We start from the raw sequence: 11,414 nt of genomic DNA on the forward strand, positions 1-11,414 counted from the left end.
ATTGTTAACTTCTCACTTGTAGTTGCTACATGAGCTTATAAATAAGAATCCAGCAGCTCGCTCCGAAAGCTGTTTGCACTTTGCGAGGTCACTAAGATTATGCATAGTGCTGAATATGGGGGGTGGGCAGACCTGTTCCATAAATATGCCCACTTAGTTACTTTTCAGAGCAGAGCTGCATTCCTCTTCTGTACTGTTACTTATCACTGATGCAGGCAGACCTGTAGAATCTATAACTGGAGGCCCATGTGTCGAGTGTGTCGGATGCAGATTGTTTTCACATTAAGCGCTCTCACATTCTAGAAGCTAATGCAGCGTCAGTCTTCCAAGGGGATATGATCCTTTAGGCTCAGCCCAGCACTCTGAATGTGCACAGGGTAAAAAGAACTTCCCAGCATGGATAAAACTGGGCAGGGTATTTGAAAATTGCTTGAATTGCAGTTGGTGTTCCTTGCATTTCGGTTGAGTGTGGGCTGCTGTGTGTTGCGGGCAATAACGAAGCCCAGGGTAGAAGTGCTACAAAATTCTCCCGTCCTTGTTTAATTCCATTTTAATCAACTAACTGCTTACATTTTTAAACCTTCTGAAAGATTTTCTTCTGCAGGCTTCCATTCAGCTTATTTATGCGTAGCTTGGCAAGTTAGCATCAGAAGTAATGCCATTTTCCACCGACACGGCCACCCCCCACTGCAGACTTGCAAAATAGAGATTTTATTTTCAGCTGCATTTCAGTCTGCTCATGCAGTGAGGTGCTGCTTAGCCTATGCCAGGGCATCCAAACATATGCCAGCCTAGGGGCTGTTTTAGCAACTTGGCAGGAGCTTGAGAGCTGCTCTCTTAATTTGCTGAACGTGATGCAGGTACGTCCAGCCTCCTCCCGCTTTACATCAGTGCAACCCCTGGGGATTGCTGGTCATGCACAATTCTCTACTTTCATTCATGTGTGTCAAGACCATGTACTAAGCCACCATATTGAAGACAAGGGCAGCCCCAGGCTGTGCTGGGAATGCATTTGTCCCATGGGCTGGACACTTGGTATCTTCGCTGTGTTCAGATGGGATTAAAAAGCGTTTAAGTGATTTGAAAAACCCCCACCCTTCCTGCGTAGACTGCTGAGCTGCAATACATTGAGGGAGCTTGCCCTTTTGAGGTGACCTTGGCATGTCCCAAGATATGATGTGATAGGGAGGCGACTGCCCTGTCTCTCACCCTTGTAAGAATGTACTGAGAATTAGTGGTGTAGCTAGCTGAGCTTTGGGGATGGAACATGGCACAGGTGTGGTGTATCCCTCCTGCTAAATTATTGGAGGTTAGGAGTTTCCTGAATGGCAAAACTCTAGCAACCTAATGTCCAAAGCAAAGGGGCCCCTGGCTCAGGTGGAGTTGTGCAGCGCTTAGTTTGGAATGTGATGGAGCCACTTTGAAATCAGCCGACAGAGGCTGCTGTACAGTGACATGTAATTTGCTCCTACAGTTCAGAGGCCATAGGACAAGAAACCAGACCTGGTAGTCAGTGCCAAGCCCAGCCACTGATGCAAAGCCATCCCCTTGAGAAACGGCCATTGTGCTGCCACAGTGTATGGAGAATGCCACTTCTTTGCCTCAACCCTCCTTTCCCCTGTCAGCCATTGTTAACAGCCCAGGCTGCGCTCCCCAAATGGGCAGGGACTCTCCTGAAAATCTTGGTTTCTGCTCCACAGAGGCTGGCAGGAATTACTAGCTTATTTGGGTTTATCTTAAAGTAAATAATTCAAACATTTGCAAACTGTAATTCAGCAGGGTCTTACCTTTGCAGACCTGATTGCATTTAGGTACCAAGGCCTGTACCCACTAAAGCCCTAAATTGGTTTAGTTTTCATTGTGCTACTAGTTGACAAGCCAGTCATCTTGACCAGTGGTTTGACTAGCTACTGCCATCCCTCCCTCTTCCTCCCCCCCCCCCCCCCACCGGCCAGGCTTGGCTGAGGTTTCTATTTGACTTAAAATCACACTTCCCACTTCAACCGTGGTAAACTTCTAAGACATTTTAAAAGTGCTAGCAGGGACAGGACTTTGGTGTCAGGGCTTCCAATGTGACAGCATGGGTTTAAGGCTGGGATTTGCAAAGGAGCCCAAGGGAGTTAGATGCCCAAATTGCATTAGAAACTAATGTTTGGCACCTAATTCTCTTAGACGCCTAGCCTTAAATCGTTCATTTCTCCTCTTTCCCCTCCAGTTTGCACAGCTAACGTTCGCTTGTCTAGGGGAGCAGCATCTTGTATTATAGAAGCTTTAGACCTTGGGTAAAATTTTCAGAAGTGTCGAAAGTCCCATTTTTAAAGACTGGCCTAGGTGCAAAATGAATCTATTTCAATCAACCCTGCTGGAGTAGCACATCCCAAGATGATTGCATTTTGCAGCATTGATGGGGCCTGGTGGTCACTTTGATGCCTCTCTCCTCCCCCTTCCTGCTCTGCTGTACTGGATTTGTTTCTTGGTCCAAGTTTATCTGATATCAGCTGTTCAAGTACCTTTATATATTAAGCTCTCTGGGCAAGAACTGGGACAACCCTGGCCCTCCAATCTGGCAGCTAATAGCACTTGCAGCGGGTGGCCAATTCTTAACACTCCTCCGTAGTCTCTTGCTGGGGAGTTGCAAAGGTTCATACCCTTCATAGAATCATAGGGTGGGGTTTTGTTGTTTTTTTTTGTAAGCCAGAAACTAGGGTCACTAGGATCATCCAGTTGGAACTCCTGTGTCACACAGGCCAAGTACTCTTATGGTTGAGCGACAGCTGATTGTTTGGAAAAGCATCCAATCTTGATTTAAAGAGATGATGTGTAACTTCTATAATAAACCAACAACTCGCAACCTTTTGCTTGTGAGCCTGAAGTTAGAAGATCCTGTAAGATGTTGAGGCCCTCCTACTTTTAATTGGAGTTTTAGGGTAGTTAGCATCTCGCCGGTAGGGCTTGACGTATGGAACAATAGTGCCTCTGTTTGGCTGCTGTCATTCCCATCAAAGCGAGGAGAATAAGCAACTCCTCTTGTTTCTCCACAGCATAAGTAGCTCTTGTAACACCCATAGCTGAATAAAACAGCTTTTAGTTATAGTTGTCTTTCATTCCCGTCTTCATCTAGCCCCAGAGCATGCTCTTCCACCACATTTATATCTTCAGCCTCATGGTAATTAAATGGCAGCTCCCTTCTTTCTGCTGTTGACTTAACAGGTAACAGTCACCAAAGCACTAATACGAATAAGCAAGGAGAGTTGTTTTTTAATGGAAAATATTGAAGGTGGGATTTCTTCAAAGCACCCACCCCTGACCTGGCTCTGACCCATTGAAGTCAATGGGAGCAAAGTTAGGCCAGTGCTGGATGCTTCTAAAGATCCTGCCCATAGTTCTTGAGGTTTGGTCTCATTAGAGGAACAGATTGACCAACCATGGTGCATCAAGTGATAGACCCTGGCTGTATCTTTAGTTGAAGTATCTTAGTAGTGGTGTTACCATAATGCATAGAGACTCTAATCTAGGTCAAGGCCTCAGTGTGCTAGATGCTGTACAAACTAAATAAGAAAGGCAAAGGATGGGAGGAGAAACAGGCATAGAGCAGGGAAGTGACTTGCCTAAAATCACACACTAAACCGGAGATGAACACCTCTGTTCAGTCCCTGTGCAATACCGTAGCCACTGGAACAATCTGCCTCGCTTGTCAAGGCAATAGGTGAATTTTACATGGGATTTGGTAATCTAGAAAATGTTATTCCTGCGGGGGGACTGTTTTTTTCTTTCTTTTTAAACAAATACTTCTGCCAATTGCGAGTGAACAAAATGCAAGAAATGCTTAGTGTCTGTCCAAGTGCTAACTCACCTTTGTGAAGCTTTGGTGTACGAGAGAAGAAACAAGTTGCATTTTCCTGTGGGTGACAAAGTGGGTGTGTGGAGAAGGGAAGTCACTGAATTAAGATGTCTAGCTGAAACACAAGCTACCATCCAATCACAATAATACCAGCTCCAGTCACTAGTGACTGGGAAACGGCATGATCTGATGGTGGGCTGTTTGCCTGTGTGACCAGAATCGCTGTGTGTCTGGTCCCCAGCAAATGTCTCCATTGCCAAACACTCCCCACCCCCATCCAAAAACACCTCAACTCTTCATTGTTGACACTTAATTGGCAGTTTTAGCAGAGCCACTAAGGATAGAATAGGCCGTGGAGATTGAACTCTGCTCTGCCCTCAAGAAGAGTCATCTGGGATAGGGCTGAGAGGCATTCATAGTGGGAGCATACCACTCCCTTAAGAAGTGCCAGTCTAGGTCAGACCTGAGGCCTGTTTTGTCCAGTATCCTGTCTAGGATAATCTCTTGCCTCCCTTCTCCCTGCCCCATGAAGGTCTCAGCCTGATCTCTAAAGACTTAGGTTGGTTTAAACCCTGAGACATGAGTTTTTATATCCCTTCCAAAAACTCTTGTCATCGATAATTCTGGACGTTCTTGCTAGCTGTATAAATGTCCAGTCCCTGTTTGAATCTTAAGTTCTTGGCCTCATTGACATCCTGTGGAGGCGAATTCTGCAGTCCAGTTACACCTTCTGAAAAAAAACATTTTTATCAGCTTTGGATTTCTCATTTTTTAATTTCTTTGGCTGTCCCCTTGCTCTTGTGTTACGAGACAGGGAACACAATCAATCTCCTCTAGACCATTCAGTATTTATATACTTTTAATCTGTTGCTTCTCATTCATTCCCTTTCCAAGGTTACAATCATCATCTTTTCAGTCTCTTCATAGAAGAGCTTTTCCATACCCTTGGGTCATACTCATTACTCTTCTCTGAACCCGCTCTAATTCTGCAGTATCCTTGTGAGATGGGGTGGCCACAGCATGTGAATGAGAGCACATGATTTATATATAACATTATAATAGCTCTGTATTATTCATCCCATTTCTTATACATCCTACCAGCTTGTTAACTTTTTTGACTGTACGTGCACATTGACTTATCTACCATTAACACCCAGGCCAACTTTTTTGTCGTGATCACTCTGTACTCGAATTTCAGTCTCTAACACTGTCAATGTCTGTCCTTTTCCAAAACATTAGGTTCCTAAACACTTAAATCCCACCGAAATCAATGGAAGTTTAGATGCCTAAATTAATTTTTTTTTTAAGTTGCATGGTATCAAAACAGGTGAATCAAAGACTGTGAACTGACCCAAACAATGAAACCCCCTCTTTTGTTCTGTTGTTTGTATTGTGTCTAGCGTCTTAGGTGCTATCACAGTGAAATACCAAATAATAAAATCAGTTGCAGAATGTAGGTTCAGACTTAGAGCTGGATTCTGCTCCCAAGAGTAATGGAGTCACTCCACTAATTGCCATGGCATGGCTGGATTTACTCCAGTGTAACAGATTGTTGAAGCAGGGCCTAAGTTCTGCTAAAGCACTTAAGCATATGCCTTGAAACCAATGGGATGTGCACACATACTGAAATGTTTTGCTCTATCAAGGCTTTAGCCCTTAATTCCAAATACACTTTTGAGAACAAAAATTATACTGTACTCAGCAGGAGAGAAGGTAACCGCTCCATGGAATAAGGAATTAAAAAAAAATTCTTAAAATGTCAGGAGTACGAATGAAAGAAGTAACATTGGGCTCCTAAATCTATAAGCACAGGATGGTGGTGAGCACAAGGTTAATGGGAGCTGTGGGATGCCAACGAGTATATGTTAATTATTGGTCAAAGAGGTGAGGGGTGGGGGTGGGAAGAGTCTGTTTTGTATCGTATTTTTAAAATGTATCAGAGAGTGCCTGGAGCAAAGGGTAGCTGTTCCTCTTTCTGAATGCATGTTTAAATCTGGATGAATAGGGCCCTACCAAATTCATGGCCATGAAAAAATACGTCCTGGACCGTGAAATCTGGTGTCTTCCCACCCTCCCCCACAGGTGAAATCTGGTCTTTTGTGTGCTTTTACCCTATGCTATACAGATTTCATAGGGGGGAGACCAGCCTTTCTCAAATTGGGGGTCCTGACCCAAAAGGGAGTTGCAGGGGGGTCACAAGGTTATTTTAGGGGGGTTGTGGTATGGCCACCCTCAGTGCTGTGCTGACTTCAGAGCTGGGCGTCCGGAGAGCAGCGGCTGCAGGCTGGGAGCCCAGCTCTGAAGGCAGAGCCTCGCCAGCAGCAGGGAAGAAGTAAGGATGGCACGGTATGGTATGGCCACCCTTACTTCTGCGCTGCTGGCCACAGAGCTGGGCGGCCAGACAACGGCGGCTGCTGACTGAAGGCCCAGCTCCGTGGGCAGCAGTGCAGAAGTCAGGGTCGATTACCATGCCGTGCCATCCTTCCTTCTGCCCTGCTGCTGGTGGTAACTCGGCATTCAGAGATGGACTCCAGGCCTGCAGCCACCGCTTTCCAGCTGCCCAGCTGTGAAGGCAGAGCAGCCGCCAGCAGCAGCACAGAAGGATTGCAGTACGGCAACCCCCTCTACAATCACCTTGAGACCCCCCCCACCCCATCCCCACCCACAACTCCTTTTTGGGTCAGGACCCTTACAATTACAACACCCTGACTTTTCAGATTTAAATAGCTGAAATCATGAAATTTATCCTATGATCATGAAATTGACCAAAATCGACTGTGAATTTGGTAGGGCCCTATGGATGAATGAATAAAGTTGGGCTCTTGCTTGAGTCTTTTGGCCTTTTAGGCTTGTCTTGGTCCTGCAAACGCTTTTAAGCCTGCGTGTAAATTGACTTGCGTGAGTAGTCCCATAAATGTGTGTAGGATTGGTTTGATAGGCCCTAATCCTGCAATCGCATCCATTAATGCAGAGCTCTGCACCTATACAGAGCCCTGTTGACTCCAGTGGGTGCCCACGTGAGCATGGGGATTCGCTTTAGTGGATCTGATTGTTGCAGGCTTGGGGGCCTAAATGTGACAAGACAAGGGGGGAGGGAGGCAGCACAGGGTTGGTTTAAAGTCCTGTAGGTCAAATACAACTTCAGCTCTCCACCCCTCCTTTATCCACTACCCTTTTATCACAAGCAGGGTCTCATCCCCTGACATTTGGTGAAATGCCAAAATCCCCTTGTTAACCAAATGTGTTCAATATTCTCCATGATGCTAGGATAACCCAGGTTATGCTTTAGTGTTACTGCAGCTGCATGGAGACTGTGTCATCTACTTAAAAGCGCAATCTCTCTCTCTTGGAAGTCCATACGCAAAAGAAAACATTGGTGTTTTGGGTTGTGTTCCTTCAGCTTCCCGCTTGTAAAAGTTGGCCAAAAGTTTATATTTTTCCATGTACAGGCTACTTTGTGCTTTTGTATGAAATCTTTACCGCTCATGTCATAACTTGCCTAAAGCAGAGAGTCTGAATGATAGAGCTTCCAGAAGATCTTGTTAATCTTTGACATCACGGTGGCTGATGTTTGGGCTGAGATGGGGGCACTGGGGTGTCCTGGGCCCTTATGTTGAATACAATTTTGGATCCTCCAGTGCAGCAAGTTGGCATTCGAATATGTGTAACAAAGATGAGAGGGAGGTAGAGATGGTTTCAGCTGATATTTGAAGTGCGATAGAGAGTTGGTGAGATGGAGGAGCTGCAAGGAAGAAGACTCTCTTGCATTAGCAGTAGCGAGAAGGTGCAAAGTGGGGAAGAGGGAGGGGAAGCAGAGGTAGCATTCACACCTTCATGTGCAGCTGCTCAGAGAGAAATGATAGTCCAGTAGTTAGGGCACTAGCTTAGGATTTGGGAGACTAGGGTTCAATTCCTTGGTCTATCACAAACTTCCCATGTGACCTTGGGCAAGTCACTCTAGGTGTGTCTACTCTGCAAAGCCAGGTGTGGCCGTAACTCAGGTTAGCCAGCTTGGGTTAAAAAAGCACTGAAGACACAGCAATTTGAGTTCAATCCCACCTGCTCTCTGGGCTTTAACTTGAGTGGTTAACCTGAATTAAAGGCAGGGTTGCTGTATCTTCACTGCTACTTTAACCAGAGTTAAGAACTCACTTTTTTTTTTTTTTTTTTGCTATGTAGACCTACCTGTAAGTCTCTGACCCAGATCCACAAATGTATTTAGTCTCCTGGAAATTAGGAGCCTAAATACCTTTGCAGATCTTGGCCTCAGTTCCCCTTCTGTACAATGGGGTCATAGCATTTCCCGGGCGTGAAGTAAGTTAGGATTGTGAAGTGCTCAGAGGCCTAGGGACAAATAAGGACCAGGGATAGCTGGTCTCATGTTATAATTGCTGAATAGTTTATAAAAGGTTAATCAATTACTGATATTTTAATAAATAGTTAATTGTTATAGTTTGCTATTGAGTCCAACTGGTCAGTAGCTTGGTTATAACCATTGCTGGCCCCTTCTGCTGGTGTACCTAAAACCATCCATAAAGCCTACTGCTCACATCTGTAACAGGTCGACAACACCTATTAACTCTTAACTAGCCGTTGGTAACTGGAACCTTTTAACTGAAGTGCGACAAAGTTTAGGTAGAAATTTGAGCCTGACGCACCAAATCATCTTTAGAAATAAATGTTGCTAATCTGGTTGGGTTTTAACCTAAATAGCCCCCAAGGGGTTTGGACCTTTCTCCTGGAGGCCCTAATGCAGGAAAGCACTCTGTAGTCAATGGGACTTAAGTTCTTGCTTCACTTTGAGCACGTTTAAGTGCTTTGCTGAATCAGGGCCTTGGGAGAGTACCTGCTCCGGATGACCTGTTGCCACAGCTGCAATCAGGGGATCCGCCATACTTTAAAAGAGGAGGGGCTAGGAATAGCGTGTTCTGTCTAAGGGGGTATGGAACATGCTACCTCCTAATCTGTGACCCAAAATAGCCCTAGTTCATTGATCTTCAGGCCATACTGGAAGGTGTGTCTATTTGCACATGCTGCTGCACAGAATGGAGTCTGAAGGTTAGCTCTGCAGAGGGAAGAGAGTTTTTGTGTTCTGCTGGCTGGCTGTCTAACTTGATTTTGTTTTTGTAATTTATGGCAGAGGCAGCTGGAGCCTTGATTAGATTTGCACAAAAGTAAAAAGAGGCTTTAAGTTATACATAATAAAAAGTAGGCCCCGATCCCGCCATGGCTCAGAATGGGCAGACCTATATGTTGCTCATGGCAGGATCAGGCTAGCAGGTGATCTAGTGTTAATGAATTGAAGATCTTATTCATTCTTAGAACCTGCCCCTGCTAAAACCTCCCCAAAACGCCCCTTGCTTTTACTGGCTACTGGAATTTCTTCAAGCTCACTCATCCTTTTATTAGTAATGCCATAGAGCTGTTCGGGAAATGGTAAATATTTTACGCAAACATTTTTTTAATGAAACAAACCAAAAAAATTGTGCGTGCGGTTGTTTGGGCTTTTTGTGTGTGTGTGGTTTGGGGCTTGTTTTTTGTTGATGATATTTTATGGGTAGAACTTTTTTAATAGTAAACCAAAACAGTCATTTTTCAAAATCAAAGAGAGTTCTGACTCTTGATTTTTTCCCTTGAAAAACCATAGAACTTTGAACAAAATGAAAGCTTCATGCACACACAAAAAGCCATTTTTTGGTTGCAAAAAGTTTCAGTGGGAAAAATTGCCAGTCAGCTTGAATATGCCACAGAGCCATGTAGATGCCTGGTTAGTTTTTGATGTTACTTGATATGTAATCTTATACGAGAAATTTGGAGAAAACTGAAAGATTTGGGTGCCCAGTCGGATGAACCCTTTTGGCAGTATTGAAAATTTCAGCCTTGGAACTTAAAGAAACTCTCTTACTTTTAGATTGGCTAGATTTCAAATGAATAGTTATGAGTAATTTCCAGGATCTTACAGTGTTGCCAATTGATAATTTTTATCTTTTTTTTTTTCTTTTTTCTTTTTTTTTTTTGTGATATTTGGTGTCTTTTCTTAATGTCACAGCTCCCTGGATGTGATTGTGTCAGAATCTCATCTTTGGTTTGAAGAAGAATTAAAAAAAAAAAAAAAGAAAAAGAAAAGCATCTAGCCTCCATGGTGGTGGAGAAACGCTTGAAAACATGGTTCCTAAAGATTCAAAAACCTGAAGGTGAATAAAAAGCACCCCCAAATATATTATTTTTGAAAATCCCATGACTCCTATCAGACAATATTGTGTGATTTGGGGAAAGGGGGAACTCAGCCACATTTTTTGAATTCTTAGGGTTGACAGTACTGGTAGGGAACCCCTACCCCATATTCCCTGCCCATTTTTGTGATTTAATAACCACTTTTCCCTTTTATTTTTTCTTTCTCTTACATTGCTGTGGAAGACCCACCAAGCAAGGAAACTGACTCAACAAGTGCTGTCCTGTCTTCTCAAGAGAGCTGCTGAAGATGCAAGAACTGCTGAGAGGGGAGCTACTTAAAGAAAAATGAGAGAGGTGGTTTATTTCTGTGTCTGGTTATTCACTATGGTGTGGGGCTTGGCATCTTTCTGTGCTTTGTTGTAGTTTTAAGTAGGTGTTAAAGTAGAGCGCAGCAGAATCGGTTGTAGCGTGTTCCATACGGCTGTTTCTGAACCCTGATTTTTCTTCTAAAGAATAAATACACAAAGTATACTGGGAGGGAGGGGGTTCACCCTCTCCTCTTTCCCCTCTATTGAATTAATCTCATAAGAACGGCCATATTGGGTCAGACCAAGGATCCATCTAGCCCAGTGTCCTGTCTTCCGACAGTGGCCAGTGCCAGGTGCCCCAGAGGGAATGAACAGAACAGGGAATCATCAAGCGATCCATCCCCTGTCGCCCTTTCCCAGCTTCTGGCAAACAGAGGCTAGGGATGGCGTCCCTGCCCATCCTGGCTAATAGCCCTTGATGGATCCTATCCTCCATAAATTTATCCATTTCTTTTTTGAACCCTGTTAGTGTCTTGGCCTTCACAACATCCTCTGGCAAGGAGTTCCACAGGTTGATCTTTCTTGTTCTAACAACGCTAGGCCAAATATATGTTCCAACGTGGTATTTTTTTTTTATGTTGGTTGTGCCCTTTTCACCGTTTTTTGTTTTTTTTTAAAGGGGGCAAATACGAGGAAGTACAGGGATTGATCAGTGCTTATTACCTTCTTAGGACGCCAGAGGGAGCCAGGAACAGCGACTGGGTTGTCCGAGCACAGTGTATGGATATGAACATGCCTATTGTCTCCTTTCTAGATTGCAAAGCAACCCCCCCTCCCCGCCCCCCCGGGCACCCTGGGACCACGGGTGTGAGGCGGAGAGAGCATTAGCTGGGGCGTGACTCGAGTCCTGGGCCTCGGAGCCTTTCCCCGGGTGAGTGCCCCGACCGGCTGGGCGCGGGAGAGCGGCAGCGGGAGGCGGGCGCGGCTTGCGGCGCGGCGGGGGGGGGTTGCGCCGGGGCGCAGACGCAAGCGGCCTGCGCGGCGCGCGGGCGCATCTCCGCCCCGGGAGCTGCCGCCGCCGCCGCCGCGCT

The 11,414-nt window shown here is 45.1% G+C and overlaps 1 protein-coding gene across 2 annotated transcripts in view; it reads left to right on the forward strand.

Moving 5' to 3' along the window:
- RPRD2 (regulation of nuclear pre-mRNA domain containing 2) overlaps nt 1-11,414 on the forward strand; it is a 64,619-nt gene that overhangs the window by 52,097 nt on the left and 1,108 nt on the right. For both annotated transcript variants that reach the window (XM_077841286.1, XM_077841287.1), the window contains exons 10-12: nt 9,891-10,035; nt 10,259-10,369; nt 11,138-11,254. In XM_077841286.1, the coding sequence (XP_077697412.1) occupies nt 9,891-9,904 (14 nt within the window). In that variant the 3' untranslated portion in view covers nt 9,905-10,035; nt 10,259-10,369; nt 11,138-11,254. The remainder of the gene's footprint in view (nt 1-9,890; nt 10,036-10,258; nt 10,370-11,137; nt 11,255-11,414) is intronic.

The sequence above is a fragment of the Eretmochelys imbricata genome, chromosome 24, assembly GCF_965152235.1.
Source record: "Eretmochelys imbricata isolate rEreImb1 chromosome 24, rEreImb1.hap1, whole genome shotgun sequence".
Taxonomy (NCBI): Eukaryota; Metazoa; Chordata; order Testudines; family Cheloniidae; genus Eretmochelys; species Eretmochelys imbricata.